The sequence below is a fragment of the Astatotilapia calliptera genome, chromosome 17 (genome assembly GCF_900246225.1).
Source record: "Astatotilapia calliptera chromosome 17, fAstCal1.2, whole genome shotgun sequence".
NCBI classification, from domain to species: Eukaryota; Metazoa; Chordata; class Actinopteri; order Cichliformes; family Cichlidae; genus Astatotilapia; species Astatotilapia calliptera.
Window position 1 is genome coordinate 18,917,273 of NC_039318.1, and position 25,607 is coordinate 18,942,879.

The 25,607-nt window shown below is 41.4% G+C and overlaps 1 protein-coding gene across 13 annotated transcripts in view; it reads right to left on the bottom strand.

Moving 5' to 3' along the window:
* Positions 1 to 25,607, bottom strand: part of grip1 (glutamate receptor interacting protein 1) — a 67,249-nt gene that overhangs the window by 24,827 nt on the left and 16,815 nt on the right. For 6 of the 13 annotated variants that reach the window (XM_026146170.1, XM_026146168.1, XM_026146163.1 and 3 more), the window contains exons 1-2: positions 21,382 to 21,728; positions 48 to 128 (exon numbers count right to left, since the gene is read on the bottom strand). In XM_026146170.1, the coding sequence (XP_026001955.1) occupies positions 48 to 128; positions 21,382 to 21,517 (217 nt within the window). In that variant the 5' untranslated portion in view covers positions 21,518 to 21,728. Of the gene's footprint in view, positions 1 to 47; positions 129 to 1,357; positions 1,641 to 7,668; positions 8,161 to 21,381; positions 21,729 to 25,607 lie in introns of those variants that run through there. The other 7 variants (XM_026146165.1, XM_026146162.1, XM_026146164.1 and 4 more) reach the window with 6 other exon arrangements.

Below are 25,607 nucleotides of genomic sequence, written 5' to 3' on the forward strand. Positions count from 1 at the left end.
GCTCAGCTGGTGGATTCAGACACTTTGATTATAAAAATGTTTGTTACCTGGTATACTCTGCCTCCTGATGGCCAGCGCTCCATCTGGAGGTCGCGACCCGGCGGAGTGTTTCGTGTACGGCCCTTCATCTGGAACACAAGGAGACATGCAAGAATATTACAGACTGGATCCAGACTTTAACTGGTTCCAGTTGCTAGAAGTAACGCCTCATAAGGCAGGTTCTTTTCAATAGTTTGGACACAGTGGCTCTGATGGCATATAAACCCCCATCATCACCTTGCACTGAGTCCAAATCTCCATTTCCTCTTGTAGAAGGTACCAGACCTTAACCATTTACTCTAACTTGTTTCTAACCAGATCTAACTGGATCAATCGGGTCCTTTGACTAGTTTTAAAGCCTTTCCTAAAAACTGGTTAAATAGTTGGGATTTTTTGACAGAATGGTTACAGACCTTCCTCAATATTGGTATCTGACCTCTACCATCTCATCAACATGGTCTGTTTGATTGGTTTGGAGACTCCACTAGTGTCTGTAATTGGGTATAAACATAAACCAATTTCTTCAACTGGTCTCCAAGCTCAGATTTTTCCTCTAAGCGACCCTTACCAATTCAAACCTACTAACCAGCCCGGTTTTTCTGACTTGTTTTTAAACCCGTAGAACCACCTCTAGCTGGACATATACCTCACAAAAAATCATGACGCGTTTCCAAAGTTTTGGTCCTTCAAAGTGATTCTAAACTATATCCAGTTTATCAACAGTGTACCTGGCGGTACATCTAACTGGATATATTCCACAATTGTCCCACAAACTGGTTCTGAGGTTCTACCAGTTCTCATCACTGTTTTTAAATGCTTTCACTGCCCCTACATTCAAAAAGCAACTAGTTCCTTTAATTGAAATGGAGACGGTTCAGTTCCTGGTCCTAAAGTGTTTAAGAGGCTTTACTACGTCCTCTACATGGATCCAGACTAAAATGGCAAACTGGTTTTCCTTGACTGCTTCCTTTAGCAAGCTCCAGTTCAATCAACTGGTTTTGGAGACAACAGGAGATTTCAAAAGTTAATCCAACAATTTAATTTAAACTATACAAATATACAACCAGTGGCCGTTTCCAATATATAAAAATTCATTGGTTCCTTCAGCAGGTTCAAATGCTCCACCAATTCATCCAACTGGTTTCAAAAGTCAAACTGTTCATCCTTTAACTATTTTTCATTATCCATTATGTTTAGAAGCTTAACCAAGCTTCCTTTAACTAGTTGTGAAACTCTAAAATTAAACCTGCTGAGTTCTGACACAGATTACCTCAGACAGTATCCCCACACCAGGCTCCCATAATGCATCTGTACTCACCATCATCATCAGACAGTGCAGAGCTTCCACCACAGAAAAACATATCAGGGATGAGCTAAACAGCGAACACGTTAGTATGCTCGCCTTCAGGTTCTTTTACTCATCATCATCGTCCAGCAAAGCTCTGAAGGAGATTTCTCCTGACCACTGGTGTGTCTTGCTCTCAGCCTGAACAGCTGCTGAGCAGTCTGTCAACTCATGAATAAAGAAGCCACAGCCAGAGAGCGGTTACCTCATCAGCACAGCGACCAATCCCTGTGGAGAGCAGAGGTGGTCCAGCTAAGTCTGCACCAATCTCAGCAGCCCACCGGGAGATCCCGCCGGTGATGTCATCACGCTAAAAGCATGATGTCATGTAGATATATCTGGATGGAGTGGTTTGACTGTTTATTCCCAGTTTACAACAGGTGAGACTCTCCTATCATCTACTGCACCTGACACCAGGTACAGGCTTGAACAGCATTTGATCAAACCCTCTTATTAAATCTGACGATCCACCCGAAAGAGGGGAAAACTCGGGAAGATACGCATATTGCCTGTGAAGTGAATACTTCTATTATTAATTAAATGCTAATCTTCAGTTTTGTCTCCTTTTTATTCCTCTTTAGTGTGGTGTTGTTCTATTTTAGTTCTGCGTTTGGCTCTATTTTATGTCATTCTAATTTATTCTAATCTGCTCCGGATCTATTCTGTTTGGTTCCAGCAGCTGAGCTCAGAAACACAGCGAGGCCATTACGTTACATTCACCTCCTGAATATAACCTGAATATAACCTACCGTGAACCCCAAACCTCATACCAAGTCTTTATGGTAAAATCTCACTCGGGAACTTCCTTTTGTTCCCAAAAAGAAAGTCGAGTCCCCACAAAATGAGCATGCAAACAGAATTAGGTCCCCACAACATGAGTAATACACACACACACACACACACACACACACACACACACACACCATAACAAACTGAAGATGAAAGCTAAGCCTCCTCCTCCTCCAGATGTAGGACAGCAGCAGCAGCAGCTCATTTTTTCTGTCTCCATCTACAGTGCAATCTACATATACACACATATACTGGATAATACTACATTCTACACGCTGCAGTATCTCCTGTGACACACATGCACACAATCTTAGCTCCTATTACTGAGCTGCAGTTCTTTAAACGAGGTCACGCATCATCTTTAAATATCAAGCATCTGAAACCAGCATTTGAGTCCAATCAGGGAAGAAAAATACGAGTAGCTGTGAAATGGTACATATAAAAAAAAAGACTCCATGATAGCAACAACAACAACAATATTGATAATAATAAACACATCTTACAGGCAAGACAAATGCAACCAGTCAAATGTGTCTGCAAAAATGCCCTCACCACTAACAGACAATAAGGAATCACTAAGCAGCTGCAATAGAAATGCAAATTACACACAACGCCACCTACAGGCAAGACAGGTAACAGTAAAAATTTATAAATGAAAGGGCTCAAGAGTAACAATAATAAATGCAAGAAAACTAAGAAAAACGCACAAAAATATACATGTCTTATACACAAACGTCTGCAAAAATTTTTTTTTTTATATATCTATGATTATTATATGTAATAAAAATCATAAACAGCTAGGATGTGCAGTAAACAGCAAAACAAAACTGTACATCATGCTACTTAGGTAAGTAACAATATTAAAGGTAACTAAAATGACAGCAATAAAACTGAAAAATCAACAATAAAAAAAAGAAAATGTTAAAAATAAATGCCACCTACGGGTGAGAAATGTATTGTATTAGAAAACTGGGAGATCTATATAAAGCAAATGTGTTTAAGTCCTTTCAAGAATTCAAGGGGTTTAGCAGAAAGTGAATCATGGAGATATTTACAGCTGAGGAGCTGCATGAAAAGCACAGCAGTTATCGTAAGTAATAAAGAAAACGTATTATCATCCTTTTTAAATCTGTCTCAGGAAGCTCAATCAGCATCAGTTTTCTATAAATACATCCTTTGAATCAGTGGTGGCAAAGACTAAGGAAGTGTGGTCTGACATGGAATATGAAACTGACAGAATATAAAGGCAGGTGCTCTTTTCCATTTTCTGCCTCCACTAAGTTTTTGGAACCACTGTCCAAACACTAGTACTTAAAAATTGTATTCATCTATTATCATTTAATTTATTATTTTTAAAATAATATTTTAAATATTTTTTTTCTCCAATTACCCAGACTGTAAATATGTTCAATGTGTTTTAGATACTTTGATGGAAATGAAAAGATTTCTAAAAATTTGAGTTACAAAACTAAATAAATAAAACAATAAGTGACGATGCATTAGCAATGGTAAATATCCATATATAAAAATATCAACAATAATATGAGAGTATATGAGGTTTATGTATATAATACCTTTTACTAGATTTACATATTGTTTATTAATACAATTCAGACTATTCTCTTGCATAATCTGTTAGTCTTGACTTTTATTATTTTTTGTTAATCATTTTCAGAAGATAAAACATTTATTGACACATCTCTAAAGAGGAAACAATTATCAAACTAGTAGGAAACCTTTTGCTGAGATTAACTGTTAAATTTCCTAAGCATAAATTATTATGTATTTGTTTTTGTACAAGTTTTTAAACTTCCTACCTCCCGAGCACAGACGTTGTTTTACTTTTAATTAAAGGTTTATGCACACGTTTGGGTTAATTGTCAGTACTGACTGTGCAAAGTGTTTTATATTTTACGTTTTTAAACATCTTTTAATGTGCAAATGAGCTGGCACCGCTAAATGAACCAAAATGTTTTAATGGCATTTTTACTAATTATTTAACTTTTACGCACCAACAAATTTAATCACTGCTGTAATTCTCTGTACAATTGAGCAGATGTTTATTTATTCAGATAATTCACATGTTGGCTCTCTACTTTGATATTTAAAAACCTGAAAAACATGGATGTTCAGCCAAGCTCATGGATTTTTAAAATAAACCTCTTCCACTTACATTCATTTACAAAACCTCCCAAAGCTAACATCTAAGGTTTTACAGCCACAAGCTGAACTGTGTTTTCACTTGTATAATTAATATCCACTGAGAGCTGGAGCTCAATTTTTAATTATATTTATAACGCTCCTCACAACACATTCAAAGATTTCTCCAAACACTCAAACTTTCAGCAGACCTTGAACAGAAGTCAAATCTCCCAAAGAAACAAATACAAACAGCAGAACTATCAAAGGAAAACCAGAGCTGTGAAGACTTTGAACACAGCAGGGGTAAAACTTTCTTTGTCTGTATGATTATCTCAGCGCAGGAGGTGTCATCGAAGCCTCGTCTAATTTACTGGAAAAGGAGGATTTCAGCTCTTCCAGATTAACTGGCTTCCAGTTGAGGACAGGGCTCCGCATGTTCAAGTGTTTCTTCTTATTTCCATAATTAAGAAAAATCAAAGAGGCTGGGTGGACTCCAGAGCCAAACCCAGCTGTGTGAAGATAACACTCTGAGACCAGCCAGGTTTCCTCCATGTCTTCTGCTGCCAACAAACTGAACAAACTACTCATGCAATCCAAGAAGAGTCAAACTTTCCTGGCTTTCAAGTGGAGGCCAAACAGTGGCTGCTGAATTTCTCTGAACTCCTTCCTCAAGATGTGGACGTCAGCGACTAAAGCAGCTTTTTGTCCTTTGTCACCAATTTAAAAGCTTCAAATATGCGAACCTCACAGTTTATTTCACCTGTTTATGAAGTGATGGAGCGCCACATAATTTAGAAACTGGACTTCATGTTGTGTTAAATATGACCTGAAATTACTGAATGAAACCATAAACTGATCAAAAAAGCATTTACTGAGGTTGTAAATGAAGCCAGGAAAAGGTTGATTTTCTCATAGACGTCAATACGATCAGACTTCATATCAGAACCAAAGCATTCACCACTGGTGGCAATTAGAAAGAATGCAGATTTGCTTTACTACCTCATCACTACACCATTTTTATATATACAGCCCAGAATCTCAGTACTGATACTGTTGTTATGCTGGGTATAATAGTATCACTAAGTATCCAGCCCACCTAAAGATGGAATCAGAGTGTGAGGAGTTCTGTCAGATAACAGACTAGCGTGGATCCAACAACAGGTTTGGTGAGTGTATCATCAAATAATTTAGAGGTTTTAAGGCAAACAGAGCTGCTGCAGAAATAAACCACACTTTCATCTGGTATTCTCACCTTCATCCACATGATATCCAGCATTTCCTACAGATTTACAATGAATTTGTGTTTGTGCCCAGCAGCACATGAACCTCCTGCAGGTTTTGCTTAGACCAACTTTTGAAAGTGGAACAAGCTACTGTCACCAGGTGCACGTGGAGACAGAGCAGATACAGCTTGTTTAATCATGAGATAGAGACCCTCTGGAGAGGAAGTTGAAGAAATCGAGGCCCTGTACAGCCTGTTGGTGGGCAACACTAGTGCGTTTTCAACACTAGGGCCAGCAGAAAATAAACTAAAAATAAAAGTGAAAGATGGTCCAAGGATGACAAATGGAGCAGTAATCAGAGGCGTCTACAGTCAGTCTCTCGTCCCATGGACGGACTTAACCTCTATTGTCTAGAACCACAGATGGAGATGGTAACCAGTTTTCCACCTGCTGCATTTTCTACTTTGAATCTAATTTAGCCTGGACCAGATCACCAGAGTAGAAACAGCAAATACTGCTTATAGCTGCATTTGGAGTTGGAGTGTACTGGAATGCAGGATGAGAGACTGAGTTTACTGTAGCAGCACAAATCCAACTTGTCTGACTGGAGCATCCACCTACCTCACAGTCCAAGATGCTGGAGTTGGAGTCTATTCAACAAGGGGACAAGAAACCTCCTCTCATGAACAAACTCAAGGTTAAATGTTCACAAGCCCGCTCAGGTCTGAGTACGTAAATTTGATTATTAGACGGTGACCACAAGGGTCCATGTGACTGTACACATGTTAGCCTCTTTTTTGAGCTCTAAAAATGTTAACTATAATGCACTACAGGCAATGGACTTAAAATAAACTTGAAAGAAGTGTAACAGGAATGACTGCTCAGCTGTCAGGTCCACTAAGAAATATAAACAAGGCTTCCACCATCTTGGACTGCAGCTGGTTAAACAGTTAGTAGTTCAAGAATGGAGACAGAGTTTGACTGAAGTTTCTGAACATTGAAGACCGCCACAACAGCAACGTACAGCTAGTCAACAGCAAACCACAAGACGGAAAGGGCAGCAACTTTTTCTTCCAACGAGGGAAAATAAAAATAGCAGAGCAACATTCTCCTAATGCCATTCTGTAGATGAGTTACAGGTCAACTGTCTCAGACTGAGACCGCCACAACAGCAATGTACAGCCAGCTAGAAGGGAAACATGACAGGACAACAACTGAGCTTAACTTAATAAGGAAAACTAGATGGTTCAGGGATGAGAAATTAAAAACAGCTGTTTCTATATTCAGTAATCCAGAGAACAAACTCCAGATCAGCTGTCTTAGACTGCAGCTGGTGACGCAGTCCTTGTTCAGCTGAGTAACATGTTAACCAGCTCTCCACCTGCTGCAGTTTCTGGTTAGAGTGGCCATGTAGAACCACCATCACCAGCTGTGGTCTACAGCGGCAGACACCGAATTCATCTCACCAAGGGAGGACAGGCTTTCAGGACATCGAGGACCGCCACAGCGGCGACTTGTGCCGCCTGCTGGTAGGTAACACAAGACAGAAAAGGCAAAAGCTTAACTTTTCAAATACGATTGAGGGACTGTGCATGGAGGAAAGATAGATATAATTTTTTTTTTTTTTAAATGCTCAAATGAGTCATGAAATTTAATTGATCAGCCTAAATTGATGAATAAAGTTAGACGCTGGACACCTGAAGCTTCAAACTGAAGGAATTTCATAATCCTGATCGCTCTCTCAGGCTCCGCCTGCCCTGCTTTCTCTTCCCTGTTAATACAAACCATGAATATTACATTCATGAAAACAGGACCCCATGCTCGCGCGCTCGCTCACTCACTCTCTCTAGGGGTCTCTCGCCCCACAGCAACCTGCAGCCATCGACTGAATGAATCCATCAGGAGATCATTTACATCACCACACACACACACACAGACACACACACACACACTTACAGCCGGCGTTGGTCATATACAAGCCACTCTCTCTCTTTTCAATGTCAGCAGTTTACAGCAAATGTCTCTCGACCACTCCTGCATGTATGTTGCACATGAAATTCTCCTCCATCACACACACATCCTCTCTCTCTCTCTCTCTCTTCCTCCCAGTGTTCCTCTGTGTCTCTCTACCTTTGTTCACCCTGCGCAGGATCTGGCAGCGACATTTAAACGACACGGCGATCATGGTGAAGCCGAGCCGAGCGCCACCTCCCCCCCAGCGCCATGCAGAAGACGTGCAGCCACCAAAAAAAACCCTACACCTCCCAATCCTTGCTCGCTCTCTCGTCTGCAAACGACCGAATGACCGACGACCTCCTCCTCAAACAGAAACCATCATCGAGGCGCTTCCTGAGGCTCGAGAGAGAGGGTGGGAGGGAGGGAGAGAGAGAGAGAGTGTGCTGCAGATGTGAAGCGCCTCCATAAAATCAGGGAGGGGGAGGGTGGAGGAAGAGTCTGCGCAGATGGGAGGATGAAGAGGAGCGGGAGGAGGAGGGGAGGAAAGAGGCTGCCATATCTCTGTGCTGGTTTGTAATGTGTGTTTGTGCAGCTGGAGGGAAGGAAGGATAGATAAAAAGGATTCTGATGTGCGACTGTGATAAGGAGACAAATGGAAGATGGAAAAAGGGACCTGAAGAAAATTATTAAAATTAAAAATGGAGGAACAAACATAAAAGAACAGAAGGAAAAAAGCAAAGAAATAAGAAAAAGGTTAATTGGATAATCCAAATTGCCACTAGGTGTGCATGTGAGTGTGAATGGTTGTCTGTCCCTGTGTGTTGGCCCTGCGACAGACTGGCGACCTGTCCAGGGTGTACCCCGCCTCTCGCCCTATGACAGCTGGGATAGGCTCCAGCGCCCCCCGCGACCCTGAAAAGGAGAAGCGGATGGATGGATGGAGATGAAAAAGGATTACAGAGAGAGAGAAAATGAGAGAAGAAAGGGAGGACATATTGAAGGAGAAAAGTGGAAGGATGGAGGAAAGGACTGAAAAATAAGGGAAGAAAGGTAGGAAGAAGAAAAGGGAAGAATTGAAGGAGACAAGGAATAATGGAAGGGATGTGATGAAAGGAAAGCAAGAACATTAAAGAAAGAAGGGAAAAAGAAACAAGGAAGGAAAGAAACAATAAAGGAGATGGAAATAAATGAAAAGAAGATAAAATGAAATAAGGAAGGATGCAATAAAGGATAGAAGGAGACAGAATAAGGAAACAAAAAGCAAAGGGAACGAAATTAAAGTAAGAAAAGGAAAGAGGGACTGAAATTGATAAAGAACAGCAAGGTTGGAGGTCAGCAAAACAGGAGGGAAGGAAATGAGAAAGTGGAGAAGGAAAAAAGAAAAGCAAGGAACTGAAACATAACAGAAGGAAGCAAACGAAAGGAAGTGTGAAAGGAAACAAATAATGAAGAACTAAGAAGGAACGGAATGAAGAAGGAAATGGGAAAGTGAAGATATAAATAAAAAGGCAGGAAATAAGGAAAGCAAAATGGTGAGTGAAAGAAGGAAGCATGAAGTGCAAGGCAAAGGAAAAACACTGGGCCTTAAAGTGTTTCTGTGGACATCAGCTTGTGATGTGTAAACCGGAGTTTAAACCCTTAAAACTGAAAATTTAATCAGAGGAATCTGAGTCTGCAGCCCTCCGGCCACCGCCGCAGTTTTCAGGAGTCAAACAGCAACAGATTTGTCTGCAGGAGGAGCGAGGTGACGAAGATAAACCTTTTAAAATCGCTCAACGGGGAGCTGTAAAGGTACTTCAGAGCCTTCCCTTACCACTCAGCATACGCAGCTGGTCTGATTTACATGATATGATTGGTCAGCTCCTGGGGGGCGTGTCCAGTAGCAGGTAGTGAAGTGGTCAGACATGTAGGTCAGTGTTTCAGATGCAGATTATTCTGGATTAGTGTCAGTGTGCGAGTATTAAAGGTATTAACAGTGATGTTACCATAACTGCAGTGAAGGCGGGTCAGTGTGTGTGTGTGTGTGTGTGTGTGTGTGTGAGTGTGAGAGTGTGAGTGTGAGTGAGAGAGAGAGAGAGAGAGAGAGAGAGAGAGTGAGAAAGAGACACGCACAGTTATTATATCAGGACATTTTTGTTCATGTTATTTAGAATGAGGCATGCTGCTGCTGATCTCTGCCGCCTCCTGCTGGAGACACTGCAGCAGCACAACAGCAAGAACTGCAACATGAATTTATTTAGCTTTTTATAACAGACAAACTCCTGAAACACAGAAAAAAAAAGAAAAAAAGAAGAATCACAACAGCCACAGGACGAGTGGAGACCCTCTGTGATGTGTTTTAGTACTGAGGAAAAAAACAGAAAGGACGTGAGTGAAAAGAAAAAGGGACAGAACACTAATAAGGGGGGGGGAGGAGGAAGGGAGAAAAAGCAAGGATGAAAGGTGAGAAAAAAGGAAGGAAGCATAAGAGTGAGAAAGAAGAAAGAAAATAGACAGGAAATGGGAGAACACTAGGGATGAAATAAATCCAAAAAACAGAGAAGGAAAAAAAACAAAATGGGAAAAAGGGAATCGGGGAGGGAAATAATACAGTGAAAAAAGGAACAAAATAAGGGCATAAACGGGCATAAATGAGGATGAAGAAGAAGGAAGGTGAAATGGTCCTTAGTTTGGAGGGTTTTTTACGCCATCGTCTTTCCTCTGTAGAAGTTTTTAACTTGTCAGGAAACTGAGATCAACAAGAAACGCCGGTTCTCCTGTCAGCATCACCCTCGTTATGTTGGCTGTAGCACATGTTTTGAAGCTTTACATTAGTCATTATGGTAACAAAACATGATCTAAAAGTCTTATCGACCCACAGTGAGATCATAAGCTCAAGTTCTGGTTTTATGTGGTCTTGTTTCTGTTGTTTTCTGTGTCAGAATCACACTGAATGAATGACACACACACACACACACACACACACACACACACACACACACACACACACACACACACACACACACACACAGGTTCTTTGATTTAAAACACAAAAACATTCAATATAAACTTTACAAGCAGAACGTCCTGTTTACAGCCCCACATCACTGATAAAACACAGAATAATGAAGTGTTGAAGCCCGTCCTGCTCATGTCAACACACACACACACACACACACACACACACACACACACACACACACACACACACACACACACAAGAATGGCTGCAGCTGTTACCATGGAAACAAGCTGATGAATAATTGAGGGGAGAGAGCGAGCGACCCGAGCTGCACAAAGACTGATTTTTGAGAGATGAAAGAAGTGTTCACACCGGCTCACACGCACAAACAGACACACATACACACACACACACACACACACACAACTACAGGTTATCATCACAGCCGGCAGCATTTCAAAACAACCAAATCAGAGAATAAACCCTGACATGTAGTGTGTGTGTGTCTGTGTGTGTGTGTCTGTGTCTGTGTGTGTTAAACATGAGTTTGAGTCACTGTGCCATCGTCACATGCCCCCACACACTCACAAAAACACTCAGAGTGCTAATGATGCCGTTACAGAGGTGGGTGGGGGAGGGGGGAGGAGAGGACGGATGTGCAAACCTTTAATTAGCGCTAACGGTCGCAGTCAGACTGACGGGTTCACGTGTGTGTGAAGAACAGATGGGATGAACTGTCACTGCCGCCGCCACACTTGCTGTCAGACCCTTCAAGCAGATATCAATGCTGAATTTCCACTTATTGAAGGTTATTCAAAGTAGTCAGGACAAAATTGAAACACGCCTTGTTCCCACTTACTGCTCCTTACTTACTATCATTTGAAATTAATCTTTTTCATCTCAGTAGAGAAGATGCATTGTAACAGCTGGAAAGCAGCTCTACTGACTTGACTTGACAACTGAAGGTAGGTTTGGAGAAGAAATGGTTAACTACGTCAAGCAGAACAAGAGGATGTGCATACTAGCAGATAGCAAAGAATTAAATGTTTCTACAATGAAGTCAGCTTTTATTTTTCTTCTACAGCAAAGCACTCAAGCGTTAGTCTCAAAAACACCAATCTGTGAAGGGACGTTAAATGAAAGTCGCTCTACACACACAAAAATGTATACTCCATTACTAAATGATACTAAAACCTTCTGGCAGTATCCATCAGATAAGACACTTATTCATAACCGTATCGATATCAACCAAGAACTGCTGCAAACACGCAGGTACACAGCCCTTCCCTTCACTAGCAACTGCACAGACAAGCTCCCCTCTTCCCTAGCAGCTGAACACACAGTCCCTCCCTTCACTAGTAGCTGAGCACACATATACGCCTCCTCTCAATAACAGTGAGGAGGAGCTAAGTATGTCTGTGCTCAGCTCACTAGCAGCTGAACACATACAAAGCTCCTCCCCTCACCAGCAGCTAAACACACACAGAGCTCCTCCCCTCACCAGCAGCTAAACACACACAGAGCTCCTCCCCTCACCAGCAGCTAAACACACAGAGCTCCTCCCCTCACCAGCAGCTAAACACACAGAGCTCCTCCCCTCACTAGCAGGTGATTATGTGAACAGGAGTTTAAAAAACTGATCAACACTTTAGAAAGAGTTTCAGGAGGTCATTAAAGATCCTGTTTGAACAACATAAAATATTGAACACTTATAAATGTTAGCTTTGATTAAGCTCATGTTACTGTTAGCTGTTTAACTATTAACAGTTACCCAGTAACCACATTAACCATTGGTTAAGTAATCATATGCAGTCAGTTCTGCCCATCTGTGACACTGTAACAGAAATGTTCTAACAAAGTAAAATTCAAATTATTAGAAAGCTAGGAAGTACAATATTAGAAAGACAAAAGTCAGCAGCAGCTCCAACAAAAGCTGAGAATTGAAGTTTAAGGAAAGCAGGATTTATCGCATTAGTTTGAGATACGTGTACCTAATAAACTGGAAACACTCTGAGGACTCTGAAGAGTAAAGAAAAGGAGGAAGTCGTTGTTCTTTAATTTAAAAGAACTAATTAAACATCAAATCCAAATAATGTGGAGAAAGTGCTGTGAGTCCCGAGAGGCCTGCAGATTAATTAAGGTGGATTTCTGCTCTACTTTCCGCCTCTCTGGTCAAGCGTGTTCATTGGCTGCAAAGATAATCCAGCGGCGAAAAGCACGCCGCCTCCGAACCACCACGGATTCAATCTGAGCAAATGGAAAAAAGAAGGAAACGTGGGCCGGCAGAGTCGAGAGGATCTAACGCAGTCACACATGAGAGCATGTGGGCGTGATGGCAGAGCTAACGGCAGCCGGGAACACAGGAGGACGGTTTCACCACTTCATCAGAAAAATCCGAAGCAAGAGTCGATGAAAAAAGAGAAACAAAATTACTATTCGAGGGCCAGCCTTCCCTCCTGCAGCCCGTTTTCCTCTTTAATCTCCATCATGTTGAACACAGGACCAGTTATGCTAATGAGGGCCTTATTTAAAGCTTTAATTAGCAAATATTTCTGTGTCAACAAGCCTCACACAGCACAGAACTGCTGTGAACTCTTCGCCGTGTTACAGTCACTTCATTAAGGTGCAAATTTATGCATCGTAATGTTTCAGCATGTAATGAGATCAGCAAGCACACGGAGAGGAGATGGCGGCCGGGCGGCGGGCAAGCCCGAGAGGGACAGGTGAGTTAGAGGTGTGGCCTGAGGCTGCAGACCAACACTTTTAACCTGTGCCCCTCAAAACTGGCAATACAAGGCTAAAAATACTCAATATTCTCGTATTTATTTATTAATATAAGTGATTAAGTGAAGTGATGAAACAAACAGTGGAGAGATATAACCACACATTGAGGTTAAAGGACAGCTTCAGGTCATTCCTCCCACCTGAACCATTCCAGAATCAGCTCATTGTTTCTGCTTATATTTTTACAAAATGATTATATGAGATTGTTTTTATGACTCAACAGGAATCAAAGCTAAAAGATGAGCCTGGTATCGAATATAGGCAAAAAGAAGACCTTTCATATGCAATAATTAGTTTTGACTGGTCACCTATTCCACATGAGTTTGGTTGATGTTAGGTTTAATGATCCCCCAGTTCATTTCCCATGTTTTGAGTGGTGCAGGATAATGATTTTAGGTTTTTGCACATCCCGTTCTCTCATGTCAAAATAAGGATTTTTTTGTTCAGGTCCATTTTGTTCTGCAACAAAAAATGATTTTATTATATGCTATGTGATGGTTTATCCTTTAGGGTGTCTTAATCTTTTCCTTTTTCAAAGAACACCAGAAGACAAACACCAAAGAACTACATCCATCCTACACACGCTTCGAGAAAATCATGAAAATACATTTTAACCAGTCACCAAAGTTCAACACAAAACAATCCTCCAACTCTGTAATGGCAGTAACGGTAAATCAGTGAGTTAAAATACTTAAAAACTTCTTCAATTAATGATCAACGGTGTGCTGAAACAACTTCTATGACTTTATAGGGGCGATCGTGGCTCAAGAGTTGGGAGTTCGCCTTGTAATCGGAAGGTTGCCGGTTCGAGCCCCGGCTTGGACAGTCTCGGTCGTTGTGTCCTTGGGCAAGACACTTCACCCGTTGCCTACTGGTGGTGGTCAGAGGGCCCGGTGGCGCCAGTGTCCGGCAGCCTCGCCTCTGTCAGTGCGCCCCAGGGTGGCTGTGGCTACAATGTAGCTTGCCATCACCAGTGTGTGAATGTGTGTGTGAATGGGTGGATGACTGGATATGTAAAGCGCCTTGGGGTCCTAAGGGACTAGTAAAGCGCTATATAAATACAGGCCATTTGCCATTTATATCCAAAACATCTGTGTCTTGTGTCGAAAGGATATCTGCAGCATTTGAACTCAATCTGGGGCACCCTTTCCCGTAATACCGACTCGCACCATAGGATGGTGCCATGAGCCAAACAGGCATTGAGAGTATAGTCTTATTTACAATAGAATCCACCTGAGGAAATAGTGATGTGGCAAAAGAAAAAAAAATGGCAAAATGCTGCCCCTGGGGGTGAAAGTTTTAGTTTAGCTTTGTAGAGCATAATTACAAAAAGTCTTTCCTCCACAGCTCGGTTCAGGTATTTGATTTCTTACTTACAAAAATCATGAAACGGGAAATAAAAGTTTGTATTTCTTCATTTTCACGAGGATAGAACTGTTACATTTTTTAGCACAGTCACAGTCAGCACAGTGATTGTTTTTCACAGCATGTATGCAACAAACATTCAAGACTCATCAAAGGACCCATCACACTGTTAACCAAGAAAATAAGTTATCTTTTAACTCAAACCATCATATTTTTCAGGACTTAACTGTGTAGTTTTTAATACATACATCCAAACTAGTAGTTTCATATTAATATTATATATATATTAACAATCTAACGATCCAGTTTGTGGCCTCTAACCTCCAACTTCTAAACTCAGGCACACAGTTTCCAGCTTCCAGCTTATAGCATCCAGGTAGCATCTAGCCTCTAGCTTTTAGCATCTAGTCTGCAAAGGTTCCAACCTTGAGCTTCTAATTTCTATCTTCTAGTTTTCAGTTTCCAGCCTCCAATTTTGCCATTTTACAAGTAGAAAATAGTTATTTTCTGCTCTTGGATGAATCAATAGATATGAGACTATGAGACTGGTGTGTGAAACATTTGAGTTCAAATAAATTAGATCTGTGTCCAGAAACACAAATCAATACATCGTAAAATACTCAAATCAGCAGAAACTGACATGAGACTGTATAATATTTACAAATGATAAAGAAAATAAAAACAAACATCCCTCACAACAACTTAAAAAAAAATAAAGTGCAGCCGTTTATCTCAATGGTTTATAATTTTGGTAACAAAGAGACAAACCAATCCGGTCACAGCGCTCCCTTGGTGCAGGTAACAATGTTTTCTCCCTCTTTGCTGATTTTCTGTCGTGCTTTAAGGTGAATTCTAGGAGGGAGCGTTTCAGACACGGTTAAATGGACTCGACTTTAAAGGACTGCATGGAGGCTTCACCGGACAACCTGCTCTACCTCCTGAGGCTAAACGCAGACGCCGAAGTGAGCATTACAGACCAGGACCAGAAACAACTGATGTCATCTTTGTGTGAATGTTTTATTCATGAACTCTTTAAGATGCTCGGTCCAATAAACCAGGTTAACAAGGTCAAACCAGATTGAATCAAAGAGGAAATACGGGACGAAAATCACCCTAAACAAGGAGTGAGGAGAGGAGGAGAAAGAGTGTGTGTGTGTGTGTGTGTGTGTGTGTGTGTGTGTGTGTGTGTGTGTGAGCCAGTCAACCAACCTTAAAGTGCTTTCATATACAATCACATGCTGTGATAAACACACACACACACACACACACACACACACACAACCCCGTTCAGCTATCTTAGTGAGGACCTTCATTGATATAATGCTTTCCATAGCCCCTTACCCTAACCATTAAAAATGAATGCCGAACCTTAACCCTTACCCTAAATCTAACCATAACCCTGACACAAAAACCACATTTTGAGCCTCAAAAACACCTTTAAATGCCTTCAAATTTGTGAGGACCAGGTTGTGTGTCCTCAATAGTGACTGTTGGTTCTCACAAGTATAGTAGAATGCAGATTTCGGTCCTCACAAAGATAGCTAGACAGGATCACACACACACACACACACACACACACACACACACACACACACACACACACACACACACACACACTGCTAGCTGGTAGCTTTGAGAAATGCCTCCTGGCAGTTCTGCACTACACACACACAAATGGTTTATTTTCACACAGGAATAATAAGTTCAGTGTCAGCTATTAGCATCCAAACACTCAAATATGTTGCTCTTAATTATTAAATAATTAAATTTACACCCATAAGATTCCACAAAGGCTCCAGAAGGTGTGTGGATTTATTTTTGTTTAATCTGTGCAGAGAATCGGTCCAAATGTGTTCCTCGAGTTCATTCAGAAACTTCTGAGACACCAAAGTGCCGCTCGCGTCATCTGCTCGCCGCCCGCAAACACTTCTTAATAGGTGTAAATGGTTTAGTAGATGGCAAGTTCAAGTCCTGCTTGAGTTTTCTCTGCAGGGAGACAGATGGAGATGGGTGAGGCGTGAACCAGAGTTCAACTAAAAACATAGGCAGTTTTTTCATTTTAGCTCAGCTGACAGTTTTCTGAGAGGAACGTGTCAGAAACACACTTTCCTAGAAGCATGTGGACACAAAGAAGTTTCTGAGGGTGGATTTCACTTGAAAGCATTTCAGAAAACATTATCTTGATTTTGAAAAAAAAAAAAAAAAAGCCATCAGGAGGACTGTGAAGGTGAAAAAATAAACTAGAGCACAGTAAGCTTCAATTTATCACTACCTGACTGGTTCCTTTGTTAACTCCTAGCTCAGCTCCCATCGTCTCATCAGAGTTAAAAATAAAGAAGAAAAACTTCAGAATGTGCTTTAAAAACACATCAAAGGGCATCAGAACAAACAGAATCACAATCAGAGACCAGAATAGAGTCAAGACGAGACCAAAATAAACTGAAATTCACAGCAGATCATTACCCGACAAGGGTCTGACCACACTCCTCCTGCCCTAAAGCTTAAACTCCTCCTGCTTTATCACCTGCTCTTTCTGTAACGTGAAACTAAATTTGCAACATGAACATCATCACCTTAAAATAGCGGCTGAGAACATAAAACGATCAGGAAGGTGTTTGCAGACAAATTTAGGAAGCGGGTTATTTTCTCGAAGACATGTTTTTAAACCAGAGGAGGCGCCCCCTGCTGGATATCAGAAAGAACATCATTTAAGACACCTCAGTATTGGCTTCAATCTTCACTCCTGGAAGCTACGTCCATCTGTTGCATATATCAGAGTTATATTGATGGATAACCTCGAGCACCGATGATGATCAGACTGATCAGTGATAATTTACTGATATAGGTGGTTGTTAGCTTATTTTTGCATTAATGCAGGGGGCCAAGTGGGTGAGAAAATTGCAGTAAAGTTTTTTTTAAAAACCAAAAGAGAAGAACAGATTCACTGCTTATTACAGAATGCTGGCCAGACCCACTTTAGATCAAATTGGGCTCTTTGTAGCCCATGAACTAAAATAAGTTTGACACGCCTTTGCTGGCGTGTCAAAGTTACATCATCATCATTAAGAGATTCGTATTGAAGTGAATCAGCCTCGCTAAGTGACCAACACTTCCATCGAGTTCAGCTGTCTTATTTCTGTCTGCAGGTGACGTGAACGCTGCTCGTGTGCAGCGACGCTCGTTAAACTTCATTTGCCGGTGAAAGACTCGGCTGTTTGTGTGGAGAGCTCGATGATGAGTGGAGGAGAGACTGGTGACACGTTTTACACAATTACAAAGCGGACTGGACGAGTTAGTGGAGCTATGAAGAAGACAAAAGGCAGGCAGATGTTATGACTTAATAACACTTTATCTGCTCAACTGATGTCCATCCACTTCAGCTCACTAATTACTACTGACTGAATCATTAATCGATAGGCGAACGAGGCTCTTCAGCTGGGACAGCTTACATTACTTTCTCTTCTTGCTTTACTTTCTCGGTGTGCATCAGGGAGGGAGGATAGCGTGATCCCACGATAACACTATGGAGATCACTCAAGCCTAAGACAAAGTTCACAGAAGAACAAAGAAGGAGAAGAAACCATTTCATATGATCCAGGTCCACACCTGTGGGGCTAAAAACAAACCTGCATCTCCACCACCAGACTGTAAACACACCAAACTTACAGTTTAACAAATCAAAAATCAAACTGTCTGTCACAATATGTATTCATTCAGTCATAAACAGCATGAAATGGAGGAGATGGGTTGCAAAGCAACTTGCAGATGCACAACAGCTGTAGGAAGGCTAAAGCAGCTTATATGGCTGCTAATAAGACGTCTAGAAGAACACCAGCAACGTCAGAAACAGGCTTCATTTATCCACAAACACAGAGGAAGAGTCTGGAGTGTGCTTAACTAGTCGATCTCAGTAGATCCACCAGCATTAGCTTTGTTGTTGTTGCTGATGCTCTATAAAAGTGGCCGAGCATAAAATAAGTGTAAAAGGAACCCCCAGATATGGGTCACAAGAAGACAAATTATATCTAAATGTAATTAACCCTTTAAGACCTACCATAGAACCAAGTTCGCCAGAGCTTATATTATATTTTTACATGCTGTGGAGCCATTTTTGGGAGCATTTCAAGTTGCTATACATCAATACAACCATTATAGCCCAAACTTTAATAATATGTCTGCATTAGGTGCATAGTAATTACATAAATTGCAAAAAAGTGCAATAAACTACAAAAAAATTGAAAATCGTTTTTGTTTTTTTAACATATATTTCTAGTTAGAGAAATTTAAGAGGCTTATCCCTCAAAACTGTAAATACAAAAAAGTTACACAAACTAGTTTCCCACCACAGGAAATTTATTTTGAGTGTCTTCATAGTTTTATTTTTGAAATACACCAATTTTTATACACTGCAGGAAAAACGAAAATAAATATTATAGTGCAAATTTGCAAAATAACAGCACATGCATCAAAATAAACTATTTCCAGCATTGCAATATGAGTCTTAAGCATCCCAGAAACGACACAGAAAGTCATAAAGTCAAACATAACTTTTTAAAACACATAACAAGTAAAACACAAGCTCATAAGGCCCCGATCGTAAAAAACTACATTTCCGCAAAATGACGTCACTTCCGGTTTCGGGCAGGTCATGCGGTCATGTGATAGTTCGCGCTGATGGACGTAGGAAGTGTTACAAACAGCTGATGGATCGGCGAAGCGTGTTTCTGGAATATCATGTTTTTGTTGCTGCAAGTGATTTTTATGCAGTTTTTGCAAAGCTATATGTGGAAGGAAACCGTGACCGAGGACAAGCTGATGGCATAAGATGTAAGTACAGCTCCTCCAGTTTCATATGCAAAAAAAATTATTGCGCTAGCTTACTTGGTTGCAGAGCTACCGGGATTTAAAAATAGTTACGCAAAACAGAGCGTGCCCGCTCCGATCGGCTGTAAAGGGTTAAAGATCAGATAATTAAAGTGGAAGTGTGAGCGCCTAGAGCTAAACACATTATTCACGACTTAGTGTATCACGATCTGCTCCTGATGGGGGAGGAAATCCCAACTGGTCATATTTGGAGCAAAAGTTTCGTAGGTTCAGTCAAGAACATGGAACAAAAAAGGAGTAGAAACTACCGCAGGGCCCCAAAGAAGGACTGAAGCGTGCAGACTAGAACAACACAAGACGTCAAACCTGGAATTAGTGTGCGCTTTCCCACATTATTCACATTCCTTCCTGCAGTAAACATCCTGCCCTGTTATTACCCACAAACCACCTGGTTCATGTCATCTGAATACCTGAGTGAGCGTGTGTGTACTGTAACTGAGCAGCTTCACTAACGACCTTCATCTATAATACAAGACCTTAAACACACACACACACACACACACACACACACACACACACACACAGTGAGAAGAGCAGTATTTCCATCCCTTCACAGGACTAACCTCAAAGTCTTCACCCTGAACTTTACTCCATCACCTTTAAGAGGACTCAAACTTCTACACTGAACCAAGGTGAGTCTTCACAGTAAAAAAAAAGCAAAAACATACACACACACACACACACACACACACACACACACACACACACACACACACACACACACACACACACTGTTCCTTCATCTTACAGGGACTCGAGCTTTGTCTCCATGAGGACATCGAGTTTAATTCAAACTTCAAAGTCTTCATCTCCTCTTGGGAACTCATTTTAGTTCCCTCAAATTGGACTAGCTCTAAGTTCCTCTGGTCAGAGGGCCCGGTGGCGCCTGTGTCCGGCAGCCTCGCCTCTGTCAGTGCGCCCCAGGGCAGCTGTGGCTACAATGTAGCTTGCCATTGCCAGTGTGTGAATGTGTGTGTGAATGGGTGGATGACTGAATGTAGTGTAAAGCGCTTTGGGGTCCTATGGACTAGAAAAGCGCTATACAAATGCAGGCCATTTACCATTCCAAGCAACAGCAACCTGAAATTTTCTCGATTACGGTGGTTTTCCCTTCATAGGGCTCACTCTTTATTTAGACTCATTTTTTGTTCCCATAAGGAAGTCAAGTCCCTACAGTGTAAGAAGAGCAAACACAAATACGTCAAACCAATTACAATAAGACACACCTACAGCCCCCCCCCCCCCCCCCATTATATCATTACTATATATAGGACTCGCTTTTTGTCCGCATGTGCTTCCACGTAACCCATAAATACAAGACTTCACACTCTAAATATTTCCACCACTTTAAAGGTCTCGAGCCAACCCTGAAAGTCTTCACCCTGACATCTGCTCCCTCACCTTACGGGGGAGGTGGAGTGCAAGAAAGTACCCACAAGCCAGTGTCCCAGGAAACAAATTAAAATAGCACACACCCATGGAGTTGTATTTCCATCGCTTCAGAGGATTTACGTTTGTCCCCTGAAGGAAGTTGGGACTCCACATTACAGAAAAATTAGTGCATATATTTCCCCCTTAAAACACAAAAATTAAAAGACATCACACACACTCATTGGATTTCTTTTACTTTTGAGGAGTCGAGCTACCTGTAATATCATCGTCCCTGAAATTACAGCAATTTTGTCCCCTTGAGGAGGTCCCCACAGAGCACTAAAGTAAACACACTCGAGTCCCCACAATACATTTAAAACAGCGCACACCAACACAATCTAGGCCACTTTGAGTGCCATAATCTGTTGATAAGCCCCTCTCTCTCTCTCTGCATCATCTCTCTACCTCACTCGCTCTACAGTAGGACAATAAAACAAAGCCTCTCTCCCTTTCTCCATTGTTTCTTTATGGGACTCACTCACTCAGTAGGTGTGTGTTGTACTTGCTGGTGTAGTAGTAAACGTCTTCGTAGCCTTCCTGGTAATCATCATCCGCCCGGTACCTCCTCCCTCGCCTCCTCCTGCTCAGCAGACGTAGCAGGGCCAGGAACCGCTCCATCCCCACCACCTCCACCACAATCACACTGGGTCCAAACTGGGCCGGGCTACGCTGCAAGCTAACAGCAAGGCCAATAACGGTGAGGGCTAAGCGTTTATTCCACACAGAGAGATAGAGAGAGTGAGATCAGGTTTCCTCCTCCTCGCCTCCTCTTTCTGCTGCGCACACACACACACACACCTCTGGATATCACACACACACACACACACACGCATTAGCGCACATGTAGCACACACACACACACTCCCTCACACACTCCCTCACTCGCTCGCTCTTTGTATTCTCTCCTCTATCTGCAGCCTCCCTCTCCTCTGTTCCCGTCTTCTTTCGGCTGTTGGTGCATCTAGCCGGGTTCAGCCAATCACAGAGCTCGCAGCTCACAAACACACACACACACACACACACACACACACACACACACACACACACACACACACACACACTTTGCTCGCTTGCTGCTCTCGCCCTCTAACACACCACTCCTCCATCTCAGCCCTTCGTCCTGCACTTCCTTTCCTTCATTAGATCCTTCCTTCCTTCGTTATCTTGTCCCTCTATTTCCTTCCTTCCTTCAATCCTTCCTCTTCTTTCTCTTCCTGTCTTCACATTTCCCTTCCTCTCCTCCTCTTCTTCCTCATTCATACACTTCATTCCAGTGTGGGGGGAGGGGAGCCGGTGAGTGAATTCCTCAGAGTCTTCTGTAAGTGTACCAAGAGGAGGAGAGAGGAGAGGGGTGGAAACGTGCAGGTAACTGGTGGAAAACTGAGATAAAACCAGATTTCAGGAACTGAAAACCAGGATTATCCTCCTGGTATCAATATCAAGGTCCTGTTTGGGTTTGGGAGAGCACTGGTGTAGTTTTACACTCGATTCAGGAAACAAATGAAGACACAAACCACAGACAAAAGACGTGAAACCCGGATAAACATCAACAAAGAGCTCTCAGGTTCCATTTACCTCAGAAACAAGTGAACAACATCTGCAGTCATCCTTGGAGCACATCTGGCTGACAACATCAACTCAGGGACAGCCACAGGTCCACCTTACATGATTACTGACCTTTTAGGCCACATCTGGCCCCGTTAACCTCTGCCGTAACCGACATAAATCCCAGCTCCTTACTTTTTGCCTCATCTAGTTCTTGACAACCGTTGGAGTTGCAGTCCAAAGCCTAGCTTGTGACATCTGGGCAACATCTGGCCCGAACAACTCTCGCTGTACGTCACAACCATACTGTCTTGTGACTTTTGAGCCACCTCTGGCATCAACTCATAGACAGCTCCAAGTACAATTTATATGTTTAGTGGCATTTGAGGAACATCTGGCTCATCCAACCTTTTACATAATCGACATCTGGATCACATCTGGCTCATCCAGCCTTTGCTGTAACCCATGTAAAGCTCAGTTCGTGACTTTTGGGCCTCATCCAGTATCAACTCAAAAACAGCTGCCAGTACACATTCAAACACACATTAGGTGATATTCAAGGAACATCTGGCCCTGACAACCTCTACTGTAACCCACCTCGATATCAGTTTGTGACTTTTGGGTCACATCTCAGGTATTACAGCTAAGACTGTATTTTTTCCCCATTTAAACTACATTTACAGCACAAAGAAAGAACTTGTAAATAGATCATACTGTATATATATACTGTAAACTTGCAGGATGTTTGTCAGGTTAGTGAATAATTGTGTTACACAATCATAATAAACTTTTGGTTTCAAGCTCTTATACTTTTCCTGCTTGCATCACACAAAGAACTGATCACTCCATCGCTGCCTCATATATGTTACACCGTGAAAAGCCCGACTGTAACAGGATAATCAGTGTTATTCATCTTCAGTGTTTTGAACACCTGACCAGTGTATAATCCCTGCAGGTGTTCTTGGTCGGCCACCCAGAGTCTACACAACCTCCACAGAGACCTGAAGTCCAGACCTCACGCTTCCTGCATCAAAAGGGTCTGGTCAGGATAATAAATGGAGACACTTGTGCTAAAGCAAGGACTAAACAACGCTGAAAACAGCTTCCACTCTGAGTCAGTGGATGCGATCTGCTGAGGTAAGCCTGCTGCATGATGGCAGCATCCTCTGGTACCGGAGTACAAGGCTTCACAATAACACGGGCACTAAAGATCCTGAAACACCTTCATGATTATATCCAGCTGCTGACAACTTCTGAGAGATTTTTTATTAAAGAATAAAATAAATAAAATAGCAAACTTTTGCTTTTACCCTCATCTCCATTTATTTTATATTTATGCAATAATCATTTTTTGTCTTTTGCTGATCGGAGTTACGCTGCTGGCAGATGTTTAGAATTCATCATATGATATACGCCGTCATTTTACTCTGCCTTATTTATTGATTAATAAAAATGATGACAAATAAAGAGAAGAAGCAAAAAGAAAATTAAAACATGATCACGATCAAAAATTATATACGAAAACACTGACAAAATGAAACATAAAATAAAATAAATAATAAATTACTGAAAAATTATACTTTCAGCAATGATGAATAAAGTGTGCAAAAAAAAGGTAATAATATTTGGCATTATTTAAAAGCATAAAATATGACTATATTAATAAATAAGATACGTTACACAAAATACAGTAAAAAAATAAAAACAGAAAATAATAACAAAATAAAAATAGAAATAAGTGTAATAATGACAAGTGAAAATTAAACACATGTTTTTAAAATAAAAATAAATAAATAACCAAAACTGGAAAAAGAGTATTTTTAAAAAAATAAGGCTAAATAAATCCTGGCAGACTTACACACTGCCTATGGTCCTACTCCAAACTGCAGGAAATCTTGTGAACTGGAATTGATCTCAGCGGGCGCATCTTCAACCAAAATCTTCAACCCAAAAATAAACATCTGTGAAAACTAATGTTCTGATTTTTCATGCCAGGAAAAATAAAATATAATCTACAACATAGAAACGCTGGAACACGTCCCATTGGACTTCATGATCTGCTCGGGTCAAACATTTAGCACAATGTGTCGTTTCTTTCTTGAATATGTTGACGTGGACGAGAACGACAGCTTTTGTTGTTTTTGCGTAAAACTCTGAGCGACGGTCACGACATGATAACTGATCACAAGGACGGAGGTATGAAAAGATCCACGCTGAGCACGATTATTACTGTTACTGTTAGTTAGATTTGTTTGTGTTTGGTTGTCAACAAGTATCACAATTAAGTCAAAGCAAATCTAAATATCTAATGATATATGTCTAAAAAAATAACACAATAAAAGCTATAGGGAAAAAATAATCAGTACAAAAAAATAAAATAAAAGCATAAAGTTTGTTTATATAGACCAAACTATATTGATGTTTATTGGGGGAAATCGTCGCAACATTTATCAATAATGTAAAGAATCTGGCCTAGTTTTAAAAGCAGCTTTACAGATGTTGCTATTTTTGGTTTTTAACAGCTACACGCTCGAGTACAACCCTCAAGTATTTGAGTAAATGTGATTCAGCGTCAGAAAATCTGCTGAAGGCAGCACACAGCGAAGGACAGACTGCTGTGAAATCATAATAAAATATTTCTACAGTTTAAATTCCTTTTTTTTAATCCATTTGCCAAACGGTGGATTGGAGGGGAGCTTGCCGCTCGTCCAACTGGGTCCCAGTCGGCCCTGTTGGCTCAGGAAATGACAAACGGGAGGGGGGCAGCAGATTGTGATCAGAGGGTATTTTAATCATGCACATAAGGAGGAGATTAACCAAGTTACTGAGTGTTTGAGGGTCCCGAAAACGATCAGAGTGGGGACGGACTTCACGCCAAAATTCGGCCGTCAGGCTCTGGGACTGTTCTTAAGCCAAGAGTATGACGGCTCGCGGCGGCATGAGATTTCTACAGAAAGAGAGGGAAAACCCAGAATATCGCCAGAGATGAGTTTAGACACAGGTGAACTGGTCCAGGCAGGTAAATCTGGACCTTTCCTCTCTGTGTGGCCATCACACTCAGCCCCTCTCCAATGTGACTTTTGACCTCTGACACACAGTGACTGACAGCTGGTCGCCAGGGTGTTCAGTGACAGTCAGAAAGCCCTGTCTCTGAGCTGTGAGT